The 27,544-nt window shown below is 47.5% G+C and overlaps 1 protein-coding gene across 5 annotated transcripts in view; it reads left to right on the plus strand.

The window, feature by feature from the left end:
* The window catches only part of ZNF410 (zinc finger protein 410), a 104,140-nt gene that overhangs the window by 28,343 nt on the left and 48,253 nt on the right, over positions 1 to 27,544 (plus strand). For 4 of the 5 annotated variants that reach the window (XM_069735629.1, XM_069735643.1, XM_069735650.1 and 1 more), the window contains exons 3-15: positions 4,040 to 4,169; positions 4,346 to 4,546; positions 13,018 to 13,209; positions 14,656 to 14,788; positions 15,079 to 15,260; positions 15,327 to 15,416; positions 15,485 to 15,583; positions 16,530 to 16,730; positions 19,098 to 19,289; positions 19,550 to 19,682; positions 19,955 to 20,136; positions 20,203 to 20,292; positions 20,362 to 20,460. In XM_069735629.1, coding sequence (XP_069591730.1) covers positions 4,040 to 4,169; positions 4,346 to 4,546; positions 13,018 to 13,209; positions 14,656 to 14,788; positions 15,079 to 15,260; positions 15,327 to 15,416; positions 15,485 to 15,583; positions 16,530 to 16,730; positions 19,098 to 19,289; positions 19,550 to 19,682; positions 19,955 to 20,136; positions 20,203 to 20,292; positions 20,362 to 20,460 — 1,924 coding nt within the window. Of the gene's footprint in view, positions 1 to 4,039; positions 4,170 to 4,345; positions 4,547 to 12,523; positions 12,618 to 13,017; positions 13,210 to 14,655; positions 14,789 to 15,078; positions 15,261 to 15,326; positions 15,417 to 15,484; positions 15,584 to 16,529; positions 16,731 to 19,097; positions 19,290 to 19,549; positions 19,683 to 19,954; positions 20,137 to 20,202; positions 20,293 to 20,361; positions 20,461 to 27,544 lie in introns of those variants that run through there. The other variant, XM_069735657.1, reaches the window with a different exon arrangement.

Genomic DNA, 27,544 nt, shown 5'->3' on the forward strand with positions numbered 1-27,544 from the left:
GCGCTGTGCTGTATAGGGCTGCAGTCATTCTGCTTCAGTATGAGGCGCTGTGCTGTATGAGGCTGCAGTCATTCTGCTCCAGTATGAGGTGCTGTGCTGTATGAGGCTGCAGTCATTCTGCTCCAGTATGAGGCGCTGTGCTGTATAAGGCTGCAGTCATTCTGCTCCAGTATGGGGCGCTGTGCTGTATGGGGCTGCAGTCATTCTGCTTCAGTATGAGGCGCTGTGCTGTATGGGGCTGCAGTCATTCTGCTCCAGTATGAGGCGCTGTGCTGTATAAGGCTGCAGTCATTCTGCTCCAGTATGAGGCGCTGTGCTGTATGGGGCTGCAGTCATTCTGCTCCAGTATGAGGCGCTGTGCTGTATGGGGCTGCAGTCATTCTGCTCCAGTATGGGGCGCTGTGCTGTATGGTGCTGCAGTCATTCTGCACCAGTATGAGGTGCTGTGCTGTATGAGGCTGCAGTCATTCTGCTCCAGTATGGGGCGCTGTGCTGTATGGGGCTGCAGTCATTCTGCTCCAGTATGAGGTGCTGTGCTGTATGAGGCTGCAATCATTGTGCTCCAGTATGAGGCGCTGTGCTGTATGGGGCTGCAGTCATTCTGCTCCAGTATGAGGCGCTGTGCTGTATGAGGCTGCAGTCATTCTGCTTCAGTATGAGGCGCTGTGCTGTATGGGGCTGCAGTCATTCTGCTCCAGTATGAGGTGCTGTGCTGTATGAGGCTGCAATCATTGTGCTCCAGTATGAGGCGCTGTGCTGTATAGGGCTGCAGTCATTCTTCTCCAGTATGGGGCGCTGTGCTGTATGGGGCTGCAGTCATTCTGCTTCAGTATGAGGCGCTGTGCTGTATGGGGCTGCAGTCATTCTGCTCCAGTATGAGGTCCTGTGCTGTATGGGGCTGCAGTCATTCTGCTTCAGTATGAGGCGCTGTGCTGTATGGGGCTGCAGTCATTCTGCTTCAGTATGAGGTGCTGTGCTGTATGGGGCTGCAGTCATTCTGCTTCAGTATGAGGTGCTGTGCTGTATGGGGCTGCAGTCATTCTGCTCCAGTATGAGGTGCTGTGCTGTATGAGGCTGCAGTCATTCTGCTCCAGTATGGGGCGCTGTGTTGTATAGGGCTGCAGTCATTCTGCTTCAGTATGAGGCGCTGTGCTGTATGGTGCTGCAGTCATTCTGCTTCAGTATGGGGTACTGTGCTGTATGAGGCTGCAGTCATTCTGCTCCAGTATGGGGCGCTGTGTTGTATAGGGCTGCAGTCATTCTGCTTCAGTATGAGGCGCTGTGCTGTATGGGGCTGCAGTCATTCTGCTCCAGTATGAGGTGCTGTGCTGTATGAGGCTGCAGTCATTCAGTTTCAGTATGGGGTGCTGTGCTGTATGAGGCTGCAGTCATTGTGCTTCAGTATGGGGCGCTGTGCTGTATGGGGCTGCAGTCATTCTGCTTCAGTATGAGGTGCTGTGCTGTATGGGGCTGCAGTCATTCTGCTCCAGTATGAGGTGCTGTGCTGTATGAGGCTGCAGTCATTCTGCTCTAGTATGAGGTGCTGTGCTGTATGGGGCTGCAGTCATTCTGCTTCAGTATGAGGTGCTGTGCTGTTTGGGGCTGCAGTCATTCTGCTCCAGTATGAGGTGCTGTGCTGTATGGGGCTGCAGTCATTCTGCTTCAGTATGAGGCGCTGTGCTGTATGGGGCTGCAGTCATTCTGCTTCAGTATGAGGTGCTGTGCTGTATGGGGCTGCAGTCATTCTGTTCCAGTATGAGGTGCTGTGCTGTATGGGGCTGCAGTCATTCTGCTCCAGTATGAGGTGCTGTGTTGTATGAGGCTGCAGTCATTCTGCTTCAGTATGAGGTGCTGTGCTGTATGGGGCTGCAGTCATTCTGCTCCAGTATGAGGTGCTGTGCTGTATGAGGCTGCAGTCATTCTGCTTCTCTATGGGGTGCTGTGCTGTATGAGGCTGCAGTCATTCTGCTCCAGTATGGGGCGCTGTGCTGTATAGGGCTGCAGTCATTCTGCTTCAGTATGAGGCGCTGTGCTGTATGAGGCTGCAGTCATTCTGCTCCAGTATGAGGTGCTGTGCTGTATGAGGCTGCAGTCATTCTGCTCCAGTATGAGGCGCTGTGCTGTATAAGGCTGCAGTCATTCTGCTCCAGTATGGGGCGCTGTGCTGTATGGGGCTGCAGTCATTCTGCTTCAGTATGAGGCGCTGTGCTGTATGGGGCTGCAGTCATTCTGCTCCAGTATGAGGCGCTGTGCTGTATAAGGCTGCAGTCATTCTGCTCCAGTATGGGGCGCTGTGCTGTATGAGGCTGCAGTCATTCTGCTCCAGTATGAGGCGCTGTGCTGTATGGGGCTGCAGTCATTCTGCTTCAGTATGGGGCGCTGTGCTGTATAGGGCTGCAGTCATTCTGCTCCAGTATGGGGCGCTGTGCTGTATGGGGCTGCAGTCATTCTGCTCCAGTATGGGGCGCTGTGCTGTATGGGGCTGCAGTCATTCTGCTCCAGTATGGGGCGCTGTGCTGTATAGGGCTGCAGTCATTCTGCTCCAGTATGGGGCGCTGTGCTATATAGGGCTGCAGTCATTCTGCTTCAGTATGGGGCGCTGTGCTGTATGGGGTTGCAGTCATTCTGCTTCAGTATGGGGCGCTGTGCTGTATGGGGCTGTAGTCATTCTGCTTCAGTATGAGGCGCTGTGCTGTATTGGGCTGCAGTCATTCTGCTCCAGTATGGGGCGCTGTGCTGTATGGGGCTGCAGTCATTCTGCTCCAGTATGAGGTGCTGTGCTGTATGGGGCTGCAGTCATTCTGCTTCAGTATGGGGCGTTGTGCTGTATGGGGCTGCAGTCATTCTGCTCCAGTATGAGGTGCTGTGCTGTATGGGGCTGCAGTCATTCTGCTCCAGTATGGGGCGCTGTGCTGTATGAGGCTGCAGTCATTCTGCTCCAGTATGAGGCGCTGTGCTGTATGAGGCTGCAGTCATTCTGCTTCAGTATGGGGCGCTGTGCTGTATGGGGCTGCAGTCATTCTGCTCCAGTATGGGGCGCTGTGCTGTATAGGGCTGCAGTCATTCTGCTCCAGTATGGGGCGCTGTGCTATATAGGGCTGCAGTCATTCTGCTTCAGTATGGGGCGCTGTGCTGTATGGGGTTGCAGTCATTCTGCTTCAGTATGGGGCGCTGTGCTGTATGGGGCTGTAGTCATTCTGCTTCAGTATGAGGCGCTGTGCTGTATTGGGCTGCAGTCATTCTGCTCCAGTATGGGGCGCTGTGCTGTATGGGGCTGTAGTCATTCTGCTTCAGTATGAGGCGCTGTGCTGTATGGGGCTGCAGTCATTCTGCTTCAGTATGGGGCGCTGTGCTGTATGGGGCTGCAGTCATTCTGCTCCAGTATGAGGTGCTGTGCTGTATGGGGCTGCAGTCATTCTGCTCCAGTATGGGGCGCTGTGCTGTATGAGGCTGCAGTCATTCTGCTTCAGTATGGGGCGCTGTGCTGTATAGGGCTGCAGTCATTCTGCTCCAGTATGAGGCGCTGTGCTGTATGGGGCTGCAGTCATTCTGCTCCAGTATGGGGCGCTGTGCTGTATGGGGCTGTAGTCATTCTGCTTCAGTATGAGGTGCTGTGCTGTATGGGGCTGCAGTCATTCTGCTCCAGTATGGGGCGCTGTGCTATATAGGGCTGCAGTCATTCTGCTTCAGTATGGGGTGCTGTGCTGTATGGGGCTGTAGTCATTCTGCCTCAGTATGAGGTGCTGTGCTATATAGGGCTGCAGTCATTCTGCTTCAGTATGAGGCGCTGTGCTGTATGGGGCTGCAGTCATTCTGCTTCAGTATGGGGCGCTGTGCTGTATGGGGCTGTAGTCATTCTGCTTCAGTATGAGGTGCTGTGCTATATAGGGCTGCAGTCATTCTGCTTCAGTATGAGGTGCTGTGCTGTATAGGGCTGCAGTCATTCTGCTCTAGTATGAGGTGCTGTGCTTTATTGGGCTGCAGTCATTCTGCTTCAGTATGCTCCATGCTGTCATTCTCTTGCCTGTCTCTTTTTTAGTTCCTGGTGGAATTTGTCCAGAACGCTTCTATCCCACTGGGAGATGAACTAGTAGGGGACGAAGCAAAAGACTTAACATGTCTCTCTCTCCTGCCAGAGCCCACAGAATGCGAGGCTCTACTACTACCAGGTAATGGTCCACTGTGTGACTACTCTTACTGCATAGAATCAGTAGACAAGCCATGCGAGATGGAGCTACACATTGTAACGGTTCTTGCGGTCATTTGGGTATCTAGCTCTCAATGGGTCGGATGTGTGGGTGTATAGTACTCAATGTGATACTGATGAACATGGTATTTTTATCAGATGCTCCCACGGAGGATCGGGTGTCACCTAAGGCTGCAGACACAGAATTGCTGGACAGCCTACGGCTCGATCCCAGCATAGATTCTAGAGATCATAAGAGTGAAGCTGCCCTGCTGTCTCCCTCCACACCGTCGTCACTGCTGCAGGATCTGCCAACCAGTGACAATTCATCATTCATCCTCCTGAACCTGGCAAGATCAGGTAGCGTCACGTCACCGCTGGTTTCCTTCTCATCCTCCATGATAATGCTTTGTTCTCCCATTGGGTTAGAGCCACTGGTCCGACTGTTCCCATTTCTCTAGATGTTTATATCTGCACAGTCTTTTTTTTTTTTGTTAAAGCTAGAAACTTTGTATATTGTTTTGTATTTGTGTTTCCCTGTTCACCATTAGTTCATGTGTAAACAGCATGTTGTCCGGGTTGCATGCCATTGCTGCAGGATAGCTGTGTTGTGCAATCATGCCCAGTGCCTATAAGCTCTTTCCTAGTTCTCTTCTAAGTAGGCAGTCCGGGATCGCTGTAGAGTGCAATTAGATTTTGATCCAGGCTTTGTTTAGCCTTCAATTGCTAGTGGATCTGTCCTATGTACACCGCACCTGGTCACCGAGGTTGCTTTCCCAGCCGGGCTGAACTATGGTGACCTTGGTGAGATCCCTGCTGGCACCGTGAGAAAGTCTCATGGTGCAAAGGCGAATTCATCGCAGTTAACCCGGAGAATTTAATTGTGGTGAATTTAAGCTGCCGTGAATTCGCCTCTGCACCATGAGACTTTCTCACTGTGGTAGTGGGGATATCACTGAGGTCACCACAGTTCAGCCTGGCTGGGAATGCAGCCTCAATGACCTGCGGTAACTTCAATGATATCACCGCAAGTTACCGAAGTGCGCTCACAGCAGCTTATTCACCAGTGGTTCTCAGCTTGGAGGTCGCATTTTGGCACCGTCCAGGTTGAAAACTGTTTATCCTCCAGACATGGATTATGGTGTGGGACACAATGACAGACTGATGATGGATATTGTTGTTTTTTTTATTTTAATTCTCTTGCAGGAGACAATGGTATCACTGGAATGGGTGATGCTGTTAGTATGGTATAACTAAGATTTATTAAAGGATTCTGTGTCATTCTTTCAATTAAAGACTTTTTTCTAGGTGCCTGTTTTATACAATATGACTATTGGGTTAATAATGGGGGTGTCTTATAGACTTCTCTCCATTACTAACTTCTGGGCGTGATGTCACCTGATAATACAAAGGTGGCATCAACCCCCCCCCCGCCTTCCCCAACTACTGCCTCACTTGCCACCGCATCAGGGCAAGTGGGAAGAGCGAGGCTAAGTACCATAATTGGCACATCTAATAGATGTTTTTAGCCTTGGGGGGGCGGCAATACCCATTGCCTCTACCTAGGCTATTAATACCAGCACACAGCTGTCTGCCTAGTTTTTGCTGGTTATTAATTATAGGTGGACTCTACGTCATTATTTTTCCCCCCCAATTTTAATAGCCATTAATGGCTAAGTATACAGCAGTGAGCTGATATTAATAGCCTGGGAAGCTCCATGGGCATTACCCCCTTCCAAGGCTATAAACATCTGCCGGTTAACATAGAAAAACTCAAAAAACACACAATATGAAAAGCAGACTCACCAACACCTTGTAAAATGCACTAGCCAGGTGCAGCAGCCCCCACTAATAAATGCTGGAGCAGCACAGGTGCATGCTACTGATGAGAGCAACCACCCACTCACCCAAACATTAGAAGGGTTGGCTGCCTAGTAGCAAAAATGCACACAGATAAGGCTTGCATAAGACACCATTCACACAGATAAATGTGATGCACAGTGTCTGGACAACCTATTGAACATTCCCATAGTATTAGCAGGCGGGCTGTCCAGCACTATATATATACATGCAACACACAAGAAACAACATAAAAGGGCCCTGCCGCACCCTGCAAAAAGATGATACAATAATACAATAGTGCAAAAAAGATGAAAAATTAAATAATGTATATAATACATTACATGAGGTATTAGTTACAATTTTGGCCAAAATGGATAAGCTTGCATCCCAACATCAAGGGTCCTCATAAACTTGCGAGTCCTACTCTAATGCCAAAAACAGCAAACATAGAAAAACTCAAACTCAACTGTGTGTTTTTTTTGAGTTTTTCTATGTTGGCTGTATACACGAGTATTCTCCCATTTAGTTTATATGCAGCAATAGGATTACACCGTTCCAGGTGCATTACTCTACATTTAGCTACGTTAAACCTCATCTAACAAGTGTTTGCCCATTCAGACATCTTATCCAGATCATTTTGCAAAATTGTAATGTCATGGTCAGAATTTAATATCCTTCGTAGTTTGGTGTCATCAGTAAAGACTGACACTTAACTTTCAATCACATCCGCAAGGTCATTAATAAAGAGGTTAGAAAGAATTGTTCCTAGCACAGATCCCTCCTGTCCCCACTGCTGCCGGTATAGATCCCTGCGGTCCCCTCTGCCCCCGGCGCAGAGCCCTGCGGTCCTCACTGCCCCCGGCGGGTTCTGTCCTGGCACAAGTGTTGTTCAACATTTTTATAAATTAGATAAGGTAAACTAATCAAATTTGCAGATGATGAAAAGCTGGGAGGGACAGCTACCACTAGAGAAGACAGAGGATTCTCCAGGTCATTACGAGTTCATAGTTAAATAAATAAGGCAGCACACTGCAGCGCTAGAACATACAAACTTGAAATACGAAATTTGAACTGCATTACTGCACTAGAAATATGAAAAATGAGAGCGTTTAGCGCATAAAAATGGCCAATTTTATGTGTACCTGGTAGCCACTTTACAGCAGGTCCAATACCCCTCCATAGAGAGAGAGAATTTTAGTCTAGGAAGAGGTTTCGCATGTACCCATTCAGATGGAGACGTTTATTCTCAGCGAGGTAAGGCAAGCGTAGGACCTGGTATAAGAGAGATGCCTTAAAGTGGCTACCAGGTACACATAAAATTGGCCATTTTTATGCGCTAAACGCTCTCATTTTTCATATTTCTAGTGCAGTAATGCAGTTCAAATTTCGTATTTCAAGTTTGTATGTTCTAGCGCTGCAGTGTGCTGCCTTATTTATTTAACTATATACGAGTTGGCGACTCTAGGTTCAGCACCTGTTCACACTTAGTCTATGTTTGGATGTGCAGGTCAGGTTTTTGAAATGTATTACGAGTTCATAGACACCAAACATGTCTAGATTCTTTTTTTTTATCTAAGTGGTAAAAAAAAATTCCAAAGTTCAGAGAAAAAAAAATATTGCGCAATTTTCCGAGACCCGCAGCGTCTCCTTTTTTTGTGATATGGGGTTGTGTGGGGGCTTATTTTTTGCGTGCCGAGCTGACGTTTTTAATATCACTTTTGTGCAGATGCGTTCTTTTGATCGCCTGTTATTGCATTTTAATGCAATGTCTCGGCAACAAAAAAATTCTGGCGTTGTGATTTTTCCACTACTCGATCGCCTCTGCTACATAGAGGTGATGCACAGATCACTTCTATGTAGCTGAATTACAGCATTGCTATGAGCGCCGACCACATGGTGACGTTCATAGCAATCCGTCATCAACAATCATAGAGGTTTTCAGGAGACCTTTGGTTGTGATGGCAACGCACCGATGACCCCCGATCATGTGACGGGGGTCAGCGGTGCACGTTCTTCCAGCTGCGCGGCTGGCAGCGCTTGTTAAATGCCGCTCGCGCCCATTGCGGGCACATATCAGCTGTTGAAAACAGCGGACATGTTGCGGCTTTGAGGTGGGCTCGCCGCCAGAGCCCACCTCAAAGCGGGTGATACTGCCAGCTGACGTACTATCCCGTCAGCTGGCAGAAAGGGGTTAACAGAGACAAATGCAAGATTCTACATCTGGGCAAGAAAAACGAAAATGACATCTACAGAATGGGAGGAATAAAGCCAAGCAATAGCACCTGTGATTTAAAAGACTTGGGTATACTAATAGATCACGGACTGCACATGAGTTGACAGTGTGACAGTGTGATGCAGCAGCGAAAAAAGGCAAACTCAGTTATAGGATGTATTAGGAGAAGCATAGAGTCTAGATCACGTGAAGTAATTAACCCCTCTACTCCTCCTTGGTCAGGCTTCATCTGGAATACTTAGTCCAACTCTGGGCACCACATTTAAAAAAAAAGACATTTAAAAACTGGATCAAGTTCAGAGAAGAGCTACCAGGATGGTGAGCGGACTGCAATGTATGTCCTACGAGAAGTGGTTAAAGGATCTGGGATTGTTTAGCTTGCAAAAAAGAAGGCTAAGAGGAGACTTGCTGTCGCAGTGTAGAGGGATCATCCTTATTCTCATTTGCACATGGAAACACGAAAACTGATGAATTTAAACTGAAAGGGAGAAGATATAGATTAGCTATTAGAAAAAACTTTTTGACAGTGTGGGTGATCAATGAGTGGAACAGGCAGTCACGAGAGGTGGTGAGTTCTCCTTCAATGGAAATCTTCAAATAGAGGCTGGACGGACATCTGACCCTTTAGGCCCCTTTCAACTCTAGCATTCTATGATTTCAGATAGAGGAGTGAAAATAATTATCAGAAGAGTTGTCCAAGAGCCAATGACCACCTGTGGGGAGCTACAAGAAAGACCTGGAATCAGCAAGTACAATTGTTTCATAGAAAAATATAAGTAATGCAACTCAACCTCTATGGAGAGGAAGACTCTGGTCAAATTAGACAAAAATGTAATTATTTGGATGCCATAATACACATCATGTTTGGGGGGCCAAAAGGCACTGCATGTCACTTCAAAAACACTATACCAACAGTGAAGTGTGGGAGCATCATGGTTTGGGGCTGTTTTTCAGCATACGGCACTGGCAAACTTCATAGGATTGAAGGAAGGATGAATGGATAAATGTACTGAGGCCTTCTTGATAAAAGTTTGCAATCTACCAGGATGATGAAGATGAAATGAGGGTGGACTGTGGAGATGGGTCAGCGGTGCTCTAGTCCACTAGCCAAAACCGCATGGATCAAGGCACATGCCACTGAATGGCTGCTCTCTTTTCCTGTGGGCAGAACACTATTCAGAAAACAGCGTGGCAATAATTTATTGAACCACCAACAAACAGCATATAGAACAGTCCCAGCAAAATACCAAAAATGGTGCAAATAAGAGAGTCTCACTCTTCCGCTGACTCTCCAGGATAAAAGCTGCTTTCAGGACCAACTACCCCCACCAGTGGCACTCCACTTTTTGGCGGGCCCCACATAGAGGAGGTAACAACAACCTTAAGTAGCTAACCGAGAGCAGTGAGGTATGTAGCCTGGTAACCTAATTGTCCCAACCTGGATTCTTCAAGATGTCTCTGTGGATGGTCAATGAAGCAGATGTCTTCTTCAAGTGGGCCAATGGTCCTGTAAGGTCTCTTTCACACATCTGTTTTTTAGAATCAGTCACAATCCGTCAAAGTCTTGAAAAGACGGATCCTGTGCTGATTGTAAAACACTGATGCAGTGGATACGTTTTTTGGACAGATCCGTTGAAGTAGCTGCAGCTGGAATTTAAAGAAACAGAATTCGAGAGAAAGAAAGAACATTTTCTCAGTCACTGGATTCCGTCTTCTGACGGACAGCGACTGATCCTGCGCCCATAGGCTTCCATTATAGCCAACGACGGACGGCACAGGATCCGTCGCTGTCCGACTTCTCGACGTACAGAAAAAACGTTACTATGTCCGTTGTCTCCATCCGACGGACAACGACTTTACGATGGATCCGTCATATGATGGATGAAACAGAAGGCCATCCATTACAATCCGTCGCTAATACAAGTCTATGGGAAAAAGCGGATCCAGCAGCAACATTTGCTGGATCCGTTTTTTCTAAAAACGATGGATTGTGACTGATTCTAAAAATCGCATGTGTGAAAGAGGCCTAAGCTGACATCCTGTAGGCTCACTTGCAACAGAGGCAAAGTATCCTTATGTAGTCCACAACTGTCCTTCAAGCCAGCAACCAGAGATCAAGAGAAAAATGTGATGAGGTTAACTCGCATTTGTTTATTTATAGTATATCCTTCAGTGTTTGCAAGACAACAAACTGCATGGCCGTGTACAATGTGTAATCAACATGTCAGCAAACATTATTGTTCAGTGACCCTGCATCCCTGATTTGCAAAGATAATAGTACAGTAAACTGTAGGAGCTGATATGAGTTAAATTACATCCATTTGCCCATGTACAAATATCAATTCAACCTACAAGAAGAGTCAATACTTCAGACAACAGTTTATGATTTTGGGTGTACTGAATTTACGTCTGGCATAATTGAAAAGAAATGCTGTGTTGTCACATGGACATTTCAGCAAGACAATGATCCCCAAACAAACAACCAAGGAAACTCTCAATTGGTTTCAGAAGAAAAAAAGTATCTGTTAGAATGGCCAAACCGATCGCCGGACCTGAATCCTATAGAAAATGCAATGCCTTGCGAAAGTATTTGGCTGCCTGGAACTTTTCAACCTTTTCCCACATATCATGCTTCAAAATGCTTCAGATACCAAATGTAAATTTTTGGTGAAGAATCAACAAGAAGTGGAACACAATTGTGAAGTTGTACGGAATTTATTGGTTATTTTAAATTGTGGAAAATCCAAAACTCAAAAGTGGGGCGTGCAATATTATTCGGCCCCTTTACTTTCAGTGCAGCAAACTCACTCCAGAAGTTCATTGTGGATCTCTGAATGATCCAATGTTGTCCTAAATGCCTAATGATGATAAATATAATCCACCTGTGTGTAATCAAGTCTCCATATGAATGCACCTGCTCTGTGATAGTCTCAGGGTTCTGTTTGAAGCACAGAAGAACAAGGAACCCAACAGGCAGGTCCGTGATACTGTTCTGGAGAAGTTTAAAGCCGGATTTGGATACAAAATGATTTCCAAAACTTTAAACATCCCAAGGAGCACTGTGCAAGCGATCATATTGAAGTGGAAGGAGTATCATACCACTGCAAATCTACCAAGACCTGGCCATCCCTCTAAACTTTCATCTCAAACAAGGAGAAGACTGATCAGAGATGCAGCCTAGAGGCCCATGATCACTCTGGATGAACTGCAGAACTCTAAATCTGAGGTGGAACAGTCTGTCCATAGGACAACAATCAGTCGTACACTGCACAAATCTGTCCTTTGTGGAAGAGTGGCAAGAAGAAAGACATTTCTCAAAGATATCCATAAAAAGTGTTGTTTAATGTTTGCAACAAGCCACTTGGGAGACACACCAAACATATGGAAGAAGGTGCTCTGGTCAGATTAAACCAAAATCGAACTTTTTGGCAACAATGCCAAACGATATGTTTGGCGTAAAGGCAACACAGCTTATCACCCTGAACACACCATCCCCACTGTCAAACGTGGTGGTGGCAGCATCATGGTTTAGGCCTGCTTTTCTTCAGGGACAGGGAAGATGGTTAAAATTGATGGGAAGATGGATGGAGCCAAATACAGGACCATTCATGAAGAAAACCTGTTGGAGTCTGCAAAAGACTTGAGACTGGGACGGAGATTTGTTTTCCAGCAAGACAATGATCCCAAACATAAAGAAAATCTACAATGGAATGGTTCACAAATAAACGTATCCAGGTGTTAGAATGGCCAAGTCAAAGTCCAGATCTCAATCCAATTGTGAATCTGTGGAAAGATCTGAAAACTGCTGTTCACAAACGATCTCCATCAATCCTCAATCAGCTCGAGCTCTTTGCCAAGGAAGAATGGGCAAGAATTTCAGTATCTCGATGTACAAAACTGATAGAGACATACCCCAAGCGACTTGCAGCTGTAATCGTAGCGAAAGGTGGCTCAACAAAGTATTATGTTAAAGGGGCAGAATAATATTGCAAGCCCCACTTTTCAGTTTTTGATTTTCCACAAAAATTTAAAATAACCAATACATTTCGTTCAACTTCACAATTGTGTTCCACTTGTTGATTCTAAACCAAAAATTTACATTTGGTATCTTTATGTTTGAAGCATGATATGTGGGAAAAGGTTGAAAAGTTCCAGGGAGCCGAATACTTTTGCAAGGCACTGTATATGGAATGAACTGAAGCTCAGCATTCATAGGAGCCATGGAAGCTTCAGGATGTGAATAGCGTTTGTGTGGAAGAGTGGGCAAAAATCACTTCTGAGCAATGCCTGCGACTAGTTTCTCCGTACAGGAGGCGTCTTGAAGCTTCATCACCAACAATGAAGTATAAAATTACAGTAAGTGTGCTCAATACTTTTTCCTGTGTCATTCCTTATTATTACACATAATTTACAAATATCTATAGTGATTTATTTGCCTGTGTGGATTAGATAGCTTGTTACCAACATCTGGAGAATTTCATGTCAATAGGACCTTTATAAATGGATTTACTGAGAAAATTGATGACATGTTTAATAATTAATCCGCTATATATATTATAATAATGTATGCATTATATATATATATATATATATATATATATATATATATATATATATATATATATATATATATATATATACTCTCATAGTGCCCATATAGTCTCCTCCGCACCATCCTACTCTTTCTCTCGGTTATGCCTGCTGTTCTGCTCTAGGATGCTCCGTACCACATATTGCTGGCACTTATGTTTTCCAGGACTGGGTTCACCATCTGAGCACATGGTTTTTGTTCAGGATGAAGCTGAAGATTCTGGGAATGACTTCCTGCCTAGTGACTGCACTGACAGCAGTTCGCCATGGTTTCTGCGGGTTCAGGAGTTGGCTCATGACAGTCTAATTGCTGCCACCCGGGCTCACCTGGCAAAACATGCAAAGTCCATCAGCAATGGTAAGCATTGCCCCAGAATGTGCCTGCCGGTACCTCGGGGTTCCTGTGCATTGTACACTGTGTGACTAGCTATTAGAACAGATACTGTGGTTGCTGGGAGATAAATGAGATGCGTGTCACCAGTCTTGGGACCAATGGACGGCTGAGCAGTATCTGCCTGCACTGAAACGTGAAGGAGCCACACCTCGCCACCACGTCTGGTGTCAAAATTACTTCAGTGGGATCACGTGGTAATGTCTCTCCACTTGTACCAGTGTGACGTTCCGCACCCCCTAGGGACACATAAGGTCAGCTTGGCACCATTTTACATAGACATGGGCCCAGGAAGGTACGGGGAGTGAGAGAAAGTGGCCCACGCAGTCACTGATGTGGCACCACACTCGCCCACAGCCCCTGACAGGCTGAAAAGCCCCTTTCACCTAGCCCCAGTAGGACTGACACCAGTTCCTCCTTCGATATATGCCGGTCCGTTAACATTGTTATATCGAGCCAGAAACCCACCCCAGTAGCATGTGAGATTAGGCCGAGAAACGGACGTGTGGATCGAGATAAGAGTAGCCCAAGGTTTAAATGATATATGTAATCACTTTAAGGGAACACTAGACCTATACAAATATAGTGGTCAGATATGCAAATATAATAGGGGTAGGACAATAGGTATAAGCAGAACACATAGTCAATTACCAAGTAGATGAAAGGCCTGGCTTGGGGAAGGGCTGCCTCACAGGCGGCATGTGGTTTCCTCTGTGTGTGACTTGTCCTCACATGATGTCCTAGCAGAGAAAAAGCAATAGGAAATGCTGCACACAAGCATGTAACCATCTGGGTCACTCTCCTCCTGTCCTCTGGGCTGAACCTAAATCTCCTCCCTTGGAGGTTTGGGGATAAATCTCCCGAAACCTATGAAAGATCATAACTCCTTTCTGGGCGGTCCTAGGGCAGTGGATCTGGTGTCATCGGAACTGAATGGGCCCCTGCTACTCATAGAGACTAAACACAATTTTGCTATCTAGCTGCTAGTGGCTGTTCTCTAAATCTCCCTTCCTGTTTGTGTTAGAATGACTCAAGACCCAGACAGCTGCTTTCCCTGGTCTGGGGATCTCTGAAATATATACAATGTACAGTTAGGACATATGGTATTTCCATAACTCACTTATGAAATTTTAGCTGGCTGAACCAAGGACTCAGGCAGCATGGCTTGGATCTACAAGTGATCTTCCTGTAGAAGGTTGCATACCAGTTAGCTAGCTGGTTGTGTGAATCCTTTGAGCTGGCCAGGTGTCATGTTAACCTAGCATCTGCTGAAGGATTTTATTCATAATTCCATGCCTAATAGTATACAGATGATTGATATGGAATTATGTCTCCAATATTCTTAACACTGCCCCTTGAAGTTTTTGATGTGAGAATGGAGCGGTTTTTCAGAACATTGTGTATTGTTTTCAGCCGATGCGTCCGTCAACAGCACCTGTGAGACAAGAACTGCACACCCAGAAAAACGCCTCCGCTGCACCTTCCACAGCTGTGACCGATCCTTTGTGCGTCCAACACACCTGAGATATCACCTGAAAACTCACATGTAAGTGCCCGCCGGCAGCATGTAGATGGTGCAGGAGACTTCAATGTCTTCTTCAGGTGATGGTATGGCATGACTCTGTAGAATATTGTCCAGCGAGCAGGATTTACTTGTAGAATCGGGCTCCTTGTGCTGGTTAGATGGGCTCTGTAGCCGAATCTGACTGGTAACGTTCCACAGCCTGCATGTCGTCAGCTGGGGGCAGAGTTGTCACTTTCTGATGTTTTCTCTTGCATAAGTGTAAAATCAAAGCGTTCTGAGAAGTGAAACGTAACCATACAAGTGTCTTCCAGAAATGAACGGTCCTTCACGTGTCCTGCGGACGGTTGTGGGAAAAGCTTTTATGTTCTGCAGAGGTTGAAAGTTCACATGCGCACTCATAATGGAGAACGCCCCTTCCTTTGCCCTGAGCCTGGCTGCCAGAAGCAGTTTACTACAGCCGGAAATCTGAAGAACCATCTGCGGGTCCATACTGGTGAGTGCTGTCCTATGTGTACGTCCTGCTGTGGTTGTCCGTGACTCACGACTCTGCTTCTGGCAGGAGAGAAACCCTTTCTGTGTGAGGAGGAGGGATGTGGCAGAAGCTTTGCCGAATATTCCAGTCTCAGAAAACACCTGGTGGTTCATTCAGGTAATGATGTGGCAGGGGGCCTCCGGCAGGGTCCTTGTTCACGACTGATCCTTCATACTGTTTGTCAGGTGTGAGGTCACATCAGTGTCCCGTGTGCAGCAAAACCTTTTCTCAAAGCGGCAGCAGAAATGCTCACATTAAAAAGCATCACCCACCGCGGAGGGCAGGTGAGTGGCTTTTATCCTCTGTCCACTTCTGTCAGTCCTGTCATAAAGTGTTTTTCCAGCGCTGCTTACTTCGGCAATTGGAATTCAGTGGCTTTGATAATGATGTTTCCAGATACCTGCCCGGTCATGCACACATCTTGGCAGGCATTGGTGATCAGTAAAACTGACCTGCCAATGCGAAATTGAGCATTAGGGAAGACACCCTTTTAACAACCTGAATGGCGTCATAGTTTTTAGTTTTTCAAAGACTGACTTTTAGCATTGCACATTTTGACTACTAGTACATCATTCTATGTTTCTGAATTGGCCCAATCAGCACAGCGCCCTTATCTGGTCTGTATCAAGCTGCAGAAAAAGGCACGCTGCTATTATAAAGGCACACAGCAGTGTCCATTTTTAGAAAAATTAGAGTACATATTGTGTGGCACCCGGAATATCATGCATGACTTTATTTCAGCAACCATACTGTGGCTTTCAGGAAGTCATACATGGTGACATTGACTGGTGGGACGTCTTTCGCTCGGTGTGTCTGATGTCCGATTTTCTAGTGCTCGGTGTGTCTGCTATCCAGTCGTCTAGCGCTCCGTATGTGTGTGTTGTCCGGTCGTCTAGTTCTCTGTCACTGATTATCGTTCGTCTTGTTCTCGGTGTGACTGACATCCGGTCATCTAGCGATCCATATGTGTGTGATGTCCAGACATCTAGCGCTCGGTATGTGTCTGATGTACGGAGAGTTAGACGACAGGACTCTGTATGTGTGTGATGTCCAGTCTTCCGTCGTCTAGCTCTCGGTCTGTGTGATGTTCTGTCGTCTAGCGCTGCTTATGATGTCCGGTCTAGCGCTCGGTGTGTGTGTATTGTGTAGACATCTAGAGCAGTGTGTATGTGATATCAGGACGTATAGTGTTTGGTGTGATGCTGATGAACATGTTTTTTTTTTTATCAGATGTTCCTGCGGAGGAACGGATATCACCTAAGGCTCCTAACACAGAATTGCTGGACAGCCTTCAGGTCGATCCCAACACTGACTCCCAGGATCATAAAAGCGAAGCTGCCCTGCTGTCTCCCTCCACGCCGTCATCACTGCTGCAGGACCTGCCAACCAGTGACACCTCGTCATTCATCCTTCTGAACCTGGCACGATCAGGTAGTGTCATGGCACCACTGGTTTCCTTCTCTTTATGTTCTGTAATTGTTTTTACAATGTTTCAATGTTTTTCACTTTATTATCGTTTTTGAAGCATCAGATTAGCATTTTCATTATGGGAGATTTCTGTTTCTGCTATAGTGCTAAATATCTAAAAATTATGCTCAGAAAAGGGTTTATTAACCAATCAAAATTAGAAAAAAGGGGGTACCCAAGATATAAATAGAAAATAGCAAAAAAATGGGACCTAAAACATAACATTTAATAGAAATATTAAAGTGACGTGACACAACATAGAAATACAAACATGTGCTTTAACCAATAGTTAATCAGACAGTAAGCTGATTATAAGCCTAGAGACAAAGACGATAATGCAGGCACCCTATGTAAGAGGCTCTATGTAAATGCCGATGATGGCGGAGCACTTTATCATTAAGACCACTATTTGTCTGCCCTGTCCCCTGATGATTCCCCTCTGGGTTGAAACGCCTAGGGAGGTGGTCCCACACAGGAATGGTCTATGGAATCAAGTATTGATCCTTTGGATTTCTGTCTAACGTAATGGGAGGGTGCATCTTCCATGTGGTATCCTCATCATTTGGTGAGACCGTTTTATTTATGTACCCCTGTTTATTTCTGTCAGCATATTTTATGGGATCATCAGTGGTAGATATTTTTCACGTGCTTGAAATTGACTATGTTGGCATAATTTATTGAAAGTAGCATTAATATCTTTATTGATTTATGCATTTGGTTTCACTGCTGTGCCTGAGTAAGGTTTATTGGTCTAAAGGTACCTACACACTAAACGACGCTGCAGCGATCCAGACAACGATCCGGATTGCTGCAGCGTCGCTGTTTGGTCGCTGGAGAGCTGTCACAAAGACCGCTCTCCAGCGACCAACGATGCCGGTAACCAGGGTAAACATCGGGTTACTAAGCGCAGGGCCGCGCTTAGTAACCCGATGTTTACCCTGGTTACCATCCTAAAAGTAAAAAAAACCAAACGCTTCATACTTACCTTCCGCTGTCTGTCCCCGACGCTGTGCTTCTCTGTACTGGCTGTGAGCACAGCGGCCGGAAAGTACAGCGGTGACGTCACCGCTCTGCTTTCCGGCTGCTGTGCTCACAGCGAGTGCAGGAAAGCACAGCGCCGGGGACAGACAGCGGAAGGTAAGTATGAAGTGTTTGTTTTTTTTACTTTTAGGATGGTAGCCAGGGAAAACATCGGGTTACTAAGCGCGGCCCTGCGCTTAGTAACCCGATGTTTACCCTGGTTACCAGCGAAGAGATCGCTGAATCGACGTCACACACACCGATTCAGCGATGTCAGCGGGAGATCCAGCGACCAAATAAAGTTCTGGCCTTCTAGCCCCGACCAACGACATCACAGCAGGATCCTGATCGCTGCTGCGTGTCAAACTGAACGATATCGCTAGCCAGGACGCTGCAACGTCACGGATCGCTAGCGATATCGTTCAGTGTGAAGGTACCTTAATGACTGCTCTGGGAGTTTAGTGAACCAGTCTGCCTGCATTATCGTCTTTGTCTCTAGGCTTATAATCGGCTTACTGTCTGATTAACTGTGTTGGTTAATGCACATGTTTGTCTTTATATTTTGTCACGTCACTTTAATATTTCTATTAAATGTTATGTTTTAGGTCCCATTTCTTTGCTATTTTCTACTAAATATCTAGCCCTAATTATGGTTTGATTGTGTTCTGTCCTATGGGACTACGTTGAGGGTTGGATTTTCCACTTACAGACCTCCTGCTATGAGATTGTAGTACCGTAATTTGGGACTTAGGCATGGTCTTGGGAAGCTCCTACTTGCCACCCTTAGAGCCTCCCCAAGAAGTTGATTATTAATCTCTGAAAGCCCCAACTTTACTGGACTAGACCTGTGAGCAGCAGGCCCATGTGTCTTCTCCCTGCTGGGCAAGGGGTTGGAAGGTGTTCACCCACATTCACTACCAGAGTCCTTTTGCTTGAAATTATCAGGTCTGGAGCATCTTCTGAGTAGGATCATAATGTTCATATAGCTCCTACCGTTGGGAGCCACACTTTGGGTCCCCTTGTGCTGCTCTGAGTCTGATAGAACAGAGAGGTGGTTGTGCATAACCATCTTCTGCATCACTGGTTTGCTCTGCTGTAGATTCTAATTATTGCTCTGCTCCTTGTGCATTTTCTGTGTCCATAAAAGACTGATTTTTTATCAGCCAGTCTCATGGTTCTCCCTTCATCCAATATTCCCTCATAGTGCCCACATAGTCTTCTCCGCACCATCCTACTCTTTCTCTCGGTTATGCCTACTGTTCTGCTCTAGGATGCTCAGTACTACATATTTCTGGCACTTATGTTTTCCAGGACTGGGTTCACCATCTGAGCACATGGTTTTTGTTCAGGATGAAGCTGAAGATTCTGGGAATGACTTCTTGCCTAGTGACTGCACAGACAGCAGTACGCCATGGTTTCTGCGGGTTCAGGAGTTGGCTCATGACAGTCTAATTGCTGCCACCCGGGCTCAGCTGGCAAAACATGCAAAGTCCATCAGCAATGGTAAGCATTGCCCCAGAATGTGCCTGCCGGTACCTTGGGGTTCCTGTGCATTGTAAACTGTTGATTAGCCCAGGGGATGTCCAGCTGTTAGAACAGGTGACTGTGTATCAAGATGGGGAATTACGCCACTTGGTTGGGAGATGAATGAGATGCGTGTATCACCAGTCTAGGGACAAATGGACAGCTGAGCAGTATCTGCTTCTTGAAGTTCTTGATGTGAGAATGGAGCGGTTTTTCAGAACATTGTGTATTGTTTGCAGCCGATGCGTCCATCAACAGCGCCTGTGAGACCGGAGCCGTACACCCGGAAAAACGCCTCCGCTGCACCTTCCATAGCTGTGACCGATCCTTTGTGCGTCCAACACATTTGAGATATCACCTGAAAACTCACATGTAAGTGCCCGCGGGCAGCATGTAGATGGTGCAGGAGACTTCAGTGTCTTCTCCAAGTGGTGGTATGGCATGTAGTGTATTGCCAAGCGAGCAGGATTTACTTGTAGAATCGGGCTTAGATGGGCTCTGTAGCCGAATCTGACTGGTAACGTTCCACAGCCTGCATGTCGTCAGCTGGGGGCAGAGTTGTCACTTTCTGATGTTTTCTCTTGCATAAGTGTAAAATCAAAGCGTTCTGAAAAGTGAAACGTAACCATACAAGTGTCTTCCAGAAATGAACGGTCCTTCACGTGTCCTGCGGACGGTTGTGGGAAAAGCTTTTATGTTCTGCAGAGGTTGAAAGTTCACATGCGCACTCATAATGGAGAACGCCCCTTCCTTTGCCCTGAGCCTGGCTGCCAGAAGCAGTTTACTACAGCCGGAAATCTGAAGAACCATCTGCGGGTCCATACTGGTGAGTGCTGCCCTATGTATACGTCCTGCTGTGGTTGTCCGTGACTCACGACTCTGCTTCTGGCAGGAGAGAAACCCTTTCTGTGTGAGGAGGAGGGATGTGGCAGAAGCTTTGCCGAATATTCCAGTCTCAGAAAACACCTGGTGGTTCATTCAGGTAATGATGTGGCAGGGGGGCCTCCGGCAGGGTCCTTGTTCACGACTGACTCTTCATACTGTTTGTCAGGTGTGAGGTCACATCAGTGTCCCGTGTGCAGCAAAACCTTTTCCCAAAGCGGCAGCAGAAATGCTCACATTAAAAAGCATCACCCACCGCGGAGGGCAGGTGAGTGGCTTTTATCCTCTGTCCACTTCTAACATCCCTATCATTCTGTCAGCTGCAAAACACACTTTAAACTAACCACTTCGCCAAGAAGTTAACTTGGCCACTAGAGAAATCATACCTTTCATTTAGTAATTTACAGAGTTGAGTGCCGTCTGCAGTAAAATGTGATGTGAAGTGCACGCGGTCAGTCAAAGCTGAGTGAGGTGGCAAGGCCTGTAAAGGAGGAATGTGCACTTCCCAGCTGGACCATGCTGAGTGTGCACCAAGTACCTAGATGGCCTATAGGGTAGAATATCCTATCTCCCTTTTTATATCACCCATGACAGCACCACGAGAGAGGGGACCATCAAGGACAGGAAATCTACAAAACAAAAGGGCGGCACCTCTCCTCCCCATCAGTTTTTTCCTGTCCTTAATGGGATACCTACCCATACAGTGTCCAGTGATGAAACGAACAAGGACACTTGGTTTGGCTTATTTAATTTGCGAGTCGGCTAAGGAATAAGGCTGCAAGGGAAGGCATCTTGGCAGATATTCCATTAATGCAGGGGGCAGCGGCATTCCTGACAGATGCATGGGGCAGATTCTGCGAGATTGGCGGAAAGATCGGCAGTTCTCTCAAATGTACCTCGTATAGCACAGTGGCTTAAAAGTTGGCCGGGGGATATGCAGTCGAGATCAGGATTGCGTGCCATTCATTGTGAAAGGTAATATGTGTTTGGACCCGCTCTTGATGACATCTTGGAAAACGCTGGTGATGGTAAAAAGCTTCTCCCTAATTAGTCCTTCCCCTCATACAGAAGGCCATTCAGAGGAGAAGTATGGTCATAGAAACCTTCAGAAGATCAGGGACAGGGGGTGTGGCCATGCACTGGTACTGACCGGATGTGCGCGTGTGTGTGCTTGTGTTTGAAGAGTTCCTAGTATCCTGCTATAAAATCCTGAGGTAACGAACCCGACTAGCTGTGGAGGCTGAGAGAGCTAGAAACTGCAGAGGCCTCTGTGTCTGGAGTGTTGAGAAGAAGCAGTGGCCATCTTGGAAGTCTGGGACCAGCGTATAGAAGAGGAAGCCTATCTCCTTACTCACCTCAGAGAAGACACTGTGGGTCCAGATGCCTGGACAAAGAGTGGCTGCTGGCGCAATGAAGATAAATAAGCAGCCTGCAGGAAAGCTTCAAAATGTGAGTCCAGGGGTCCTAGAGCCCTCAGTGTTCTATTACTGCAATCTGTAGGAGACTCTGTGATGAAGCCATAGAAAAGGAAAATGTTCCTGCTGCAAATGGGCTCTAAGACAGTGATTATGAGACTGCTATGACCCATAGTAAAAAGATGGGTCAGGAAGATGGAGAACAGTGTGCTGGCTTCCAAGATGGCGCCCATGTGTCTAATGGAAGGTGGCAACAAGATGTTTTGGGAGACATTACAGCAAGATTGGGGAAATTTGCACATGTAGGGCCTGCTGGTACACCTGGTCCTCGGCGGTCAGGTTCGCATTTACAGGGGGCGCAAAATTTAACACCAAGTGGATCCAGCTAGTCAGCCCTAGTGGTGGAAGGAGGAGGGATGATGATACGCTGACCGATCTGTTTCAGCATCTTAAAATGTGGGGAAATCGCCCAAGGGAAATGACTCTAAGGGTATGTTTCCACGGTAAGGAATTCCTCAGGATTTGACGCAAGTAAAATCTGCACCAAATCTGCATCTGAGGTCACTGGCAGGTCACCAGCATTTTTTTATGCGTTTTTTTCATGTGGAATTGTGTGTGTTTTTGTAAGCTAAATAGAGATATAAAAAAAAATTGTGATGTAATTTCCATGTCCAACCTCTTTTTTACATACTCCATTGAAGAATACACACACAGATAGATAGATACATCTATAGATAGATAATAGATAGATAGATACACTACCGTTCAAAAGTTTAGGGTCACCCAAACAATTTTTCCATGAAACCTCATACTTTTATTAATCAAATGAGTTGCCAAATGAATTGAAAATCTAGTCCAGACATTGACAAGGTTCTAAAAAAAGATTTTTTTATTTGAAATAATAATTTTTTCCATCATACATGACGGCACCACGAGAGAGGGGATCCGCCCATCAAGGACAGGAAACCTTCAAGATAAAAGGGGCGGCTCCTCTCTCCACATCAGTTGGTTTCCTGTCCTTGACGGGGAACCCTCAAGATGGAAGTCGTCTGAAGACAGAAGAGGATGCCGGGGCCTGGGTCGGGTGAATTTGGGCGGACGCTGTCTGCTGCACCCGTCACCAGGTACCCGTAGTCGCCTCGGGGGTCAATGTATATCATACCCCCCTGAGCGAAGCATGGCCACAGCGCGCGAAGCGAACGCGGGGGGAAAATACTCCACGGGGGCCGCAGGCGCGTTCCCCCCTGTCGAGCGGAAATCCTGCCTGTCCACGGGGGTCACTTTATGGTGCCCCCACTGTTGACTAAAGGTGACCATGCAGCCCGTGAGGCACATCGGTGCCCGGGCGAGGTAAGCTCCTCGGAGGTTTGGTGGCCCTCCCTGTCGAGTGCAGGTCTCCCCCCTTCCTCCTCCTCCTTGACGGTACATGAGGCAGAGGTTTGAAGTAGAGTCTGGTGAGTGAAGAGGCGCTGCCTGACGTTGTGGCGTGGATACTCCCGGAAGCCTCCCTCCAGCTGACACCAGGTATCCGGGGAGGTATGTGCGCAGCAGGGGGGACAGATTCTTCGGCGCGCACCGCAAGCAGAGCCGGGTGCGCGCCTGGAGGTAAAGCGCGCACAGGCGCTGAAGCCGGCGGCATCGGGAACCCTCGTGCAGGAGCATGGCGCCGGGGGGACCCAAAAAGGCGGCGCGCACCGGAAGTGGTGACCGGATGCGCGCCTGGAGCACGGTACAGCGGCGCGCACCGGTAGTGAGGTCCGGGTGCGCGCGCGCTGCTCTGATAGAGGCAGGATCAACCAGGTAAATGGGGGATATGAAAGCGCGCACCGGATGTGGTTGCCAGGTGCGCGCTTGGGCATGGTTTTACAGCGCAGGCGTTGCGCTAGCGATGGCAGGATCAACCAGGTGATTGATTGCATATAGGAGCACCGGAAGTGGTGCAGGCACGATCAGCCAGGTAATCATTCATGACAGGTGCGATGGTACACCTGATCACTGAAGCGACCAGTAAGGCAGGATCAACCAGGTGGTTCCTTTAAAAAAAAAAAAAAGGGACTCTATTTAAACGAGCTAGAAGTGCTGCCATGTGTCACTAAAGCCAGGCAGGTTGAAGGTGACTACTCTTGTGTGCTGGTGTGTATAATGGAGAGTTTCTCGCCAGAGCATTTGATACCACAGCAAGAGGTGCAGGAGAGGCGGTCTCGCTCAAGCGAAAAGAGCCAGACCTGCCATATCAGCAGCAAAAGCCGCTCGGACAGTATACGGACGGATCGGCGAAACAAGGAGGGGTCCCTAGTCTCATTGGGAGACACGGAGAAAACCAGCCAACCTCCGGATCCGGTACCCGTACTTTGAAAACGTCCGAGTGGTGAGTGAACTACGAGAAAGTCCAGTACGCTAATGTCTGTTCTTTTCTCTTCTCTTATCTCCGTCTCTCCCCTCTTTTCTCACATACATTGCGGGGTGGAGTATAGGAGGTCCTCAAAAAGTATAAGGCGAAGACTAAAAATAGAGAATGTCCCTTATGTAAAAAGCCTTTAATGTCATCTTGGGGTAAAAGACTGTCAGGACTGTATTAACCAGACTGTGGCGGAGGAAACACCCTCCTTTACGGACAGCCTAAGATCTCTGATCCAGTCCGAAGTCTCTAAGTCCGTAAGAGCATTACAGACACCTGACACAGATGCCAGATCTAGGGACAGATCCAGCCCCTCTATAGCATCCCAAAGGGATTCCTCGGGGTCAGAGCAGGATTCTGATACGGCCCGCTGTTCTGATAGTAGCTCTGAGGAGGAAGACACCTTTCCAGCAGAGGCTACAGATAAACTTATTAAAGCTGTTCGCTCTACCATGGGGCTGGTAGAGGAGAAGGCCAAAAAGACAGCCCAAGAACTCATGTTCAGTGTCCTACAAAAGAAGAAACGGAGATCATTCCCTGTTAACGATCAAATTCAAGAACTAATCAAAAGGGAATGGCAAAGGCCGGAAAAGAGGTCCCAAATAACTACCTCCCTAAAAAAAAGGTATCCCTTTGAAGAGGAAGCATCCTCATCTTGGGACAGAGCCCCAAAAATCGATGTGGCGGTCTCAAAAGTGGCCAGGAAGTCCTCCCTGCCGTTCGAGGACCTAGGTTCTCTAAAGAACCTCTGGACAGGAAGGTGGACAGTTCCCTGAAGACAGCTTGGGAAGCCTCAGCGGGAGCACTAAGGCCAGCTATCGCGGCCACTTGTGTCGCCAGATCCCTTAAGATCTGGATCGACAACCTGGAGGAACAGGTGGAGCAAAAAGCTCCCAGGGAAGCTATTCTAGAGTCACTTCCAACTATGAGGGCAGCGGCTATGTTTCTGGCTGAAGCATCAGCAGACTCTGCTAGGCTGGCAGCAAAATCAGCAGCGTTAGCTAACACTGGACGCCGTGCCGTATGGCTTAAATGCTGGCCAGGGGACACTCAGGCCAAAATGAAGCTTTGTTCTTTGCCTTGTGAGGGAAACTTCCTGTTCGGACCGGCATTAGATGAGGTACTGGAGAAGGCCGGTGATAAAAAGAAGAACTTTACAAGACAGCCGTTTCAGCCCTTTCGTCGCTCCTTTCGGAGAGGCCAAAGATTCCGAAGACAGCAGTACAGGGACCGAGACAGAAGCAACCTGGACAAGCGACCCAGGGGAGGAAAGGGCTTCTATTTCGGCAAGTCCCCCAGAGACACCAAAAAACCCTCCCAGTGACGGTCCTTCTCAGGTGGGAGGGAGGCTCTCTCACTTCCTTCCAGCCTGGGAGAGGATCTCCTCCAGCATACGGATCCGGCAGATCGTAGGATCAGGCCTAAGACTAAAGTTTCACCACTGGCCTCCAAGAAGGTATATGCAGACCCCGGTACAGTCCTCCCAAGAGAAGCAAGACAGTCTGGAGGGGGAAGTAACATCACTCCTAGACAAGCACGTCTTGGAAGAAGTTCCTATAGACGAAAGGAGGGAAGGATTTTATTCCCCTCTTTTTCTCATAAAAAAACCGGACAACTCTTGGAGGACAATTATAAATCTAAAAGGCCTCAACAAATTTCTTGTAGTACCATCATTCAAGATGGAAACCATAAAATCGGCGGTGAAACTTCTCTATCCCCAGTGCTACATGTCCGTCCTCGACCTCAAGGACGCTTATTATCACGTCCCAATCAGGCAACAAGATCGTCAGTTCCTCAGAGTGGCAGTTCAGATGCGGTCCCAGCTGCGTCACTTCCAGTACAGGGCTCTGCCCTTTGGGATAGCAACCGCCCCACGCGTATTTACGAAGCTGATTGCAGAGGTCACAGCACATCTCAGGGAAAAAGACACTCTAATAATTCCCTACTTGGATGACTTCCTGATAGTGGGAAAGAACTTTTCTCACTGTCAGGAGCAGGTCTGGATAGTGATGGACACTCTTCAGACACTGGGGTGGCAACTAAATCTCAAGAAGTCCAAGCTAGAGCCGGCAATGATCCAGAATTTCCTGGGGATAACGGTAGACTCCGTGGCACAGGAGTGTCGCCTCCCAGAAGAAAAAGAAAAAATCAAACAGATGATTATGGCCACATTAAAAAAGCCGGAAATGACCTTGAGAAGGGCCATGTCGGTGTTGGGGTCCCTAACCTCCTGCATACCGGCAGTAAAATGGGCCCAGTTCCATGCAAGAGAACTGCAATGGTGTGTGCTGCAGAACGACCGAGAACTTCAGGGACAGTTAGAGCAGAAGCTCACTCTCCCACTCTCTGTGCTCCAATCTCTCAGATGGTGGTTACAGATAGTCATCCCCCAGAGGAGTTCCCTGGACATTCACAGCCTCCATGATAATCACAACGGACGCCAGTCCATGGGGATGGGGAGCTCACTCAGACACACTATGGGTCCAAGACCCCTGGGCTCAAGAGGAGAAAGATCTATCCTCAAACGAGTGGGAGCTCCTAGCAATAGAAAGGGCGCTAGAGAGATTACTTCCGCACTTGGCAGGGCATCATGTGAGAGTCCTATCGGACAACCGAACAGCGGTCGCATACGTGAACCACCAGGGAGGCACCCGCTCTCGGGCACTGATGCACATAACCACAAGACTCATGTCTCTAGCCGAAAAGCACTTCCTGTCATTATCGGCCCTGCATATCCGAGGTGTGGACAACATAAAGGCAGACTTTTTAAGCAGGAACCACTCGAGACAAGGGGAATGGTCCCTAAAAAAAGTCCGTTTTTCAACGGATAGTGCACATGTGGGGAAAACCGAGGGTGGACCTCTTTGCCTCAAAAGTCAACAAGAAAGTCCAAAAGTTCTGCTCCCTGAACCCTACAGACAGGCCGTTGGCAGTAGACGCCTTCAGCGTAGAATGGACGTCAGGACTCCTGTATGCCTTCGCACCGATATGTCTAATCCCAGCAGTTCTGAGGAAGATCAGGGAAGACAAGGCCAGAGTAATTATGATCGCTCCCTTCTGGCTGAAAAGACCGTGGTTTTACTGGCTGAGAGTGATGTCAGTGACGGACCCATGGGTTCTCCCGGAAGACCAGGACCTTCTAACTCAGGGTCCCTTCAACCACCCGCAGAACTCCGGGCTTCATTTGACAGCCTGGCATTTGAGCGGTCGTTACTAGAGAAAGAGGGGTTCTCAGCTGGGTTAATATCCACCTTGCTCAGCAGCAGAAAACCAGTAACGACCAAGATCTATGGGAGGATATGGAAGAAGTTCCTGTCCAGCTCAGGGCCAATACGGGAAGGGGAGGTCCCGATAGTGGCAATACTGGAGTTCCTGCAGAAGGGCTTAGATCTGGAGTTAGCTGTTAGTACCCTCAAAGTACACATTTCAGCCTTAGCAGCCCTATTCAACTGTGATCTGGCAAGTAATAGGTGGGTGGTGAGGTTTATCCGAGCCTGTAGTAGAGCTGACTCTGTTCCATCCCCTACTCCTCCACCATG

This window comes from Ranitomeya imitator, chromosome 1, assembly GCF_032444005.1.
Source record: "Ranitomeya imitator isolate aRanImi1 chromosome 1, aRanImi1.pri, whole genome shotgun sequence".
Taxonomy (NCBI): domain Eukaryota; kingdom Metazoa; phylum Chordata; class Amphibia; order Anura; family Dendrobatidae; genus Ranitomeya; species Ranitomeya imitator.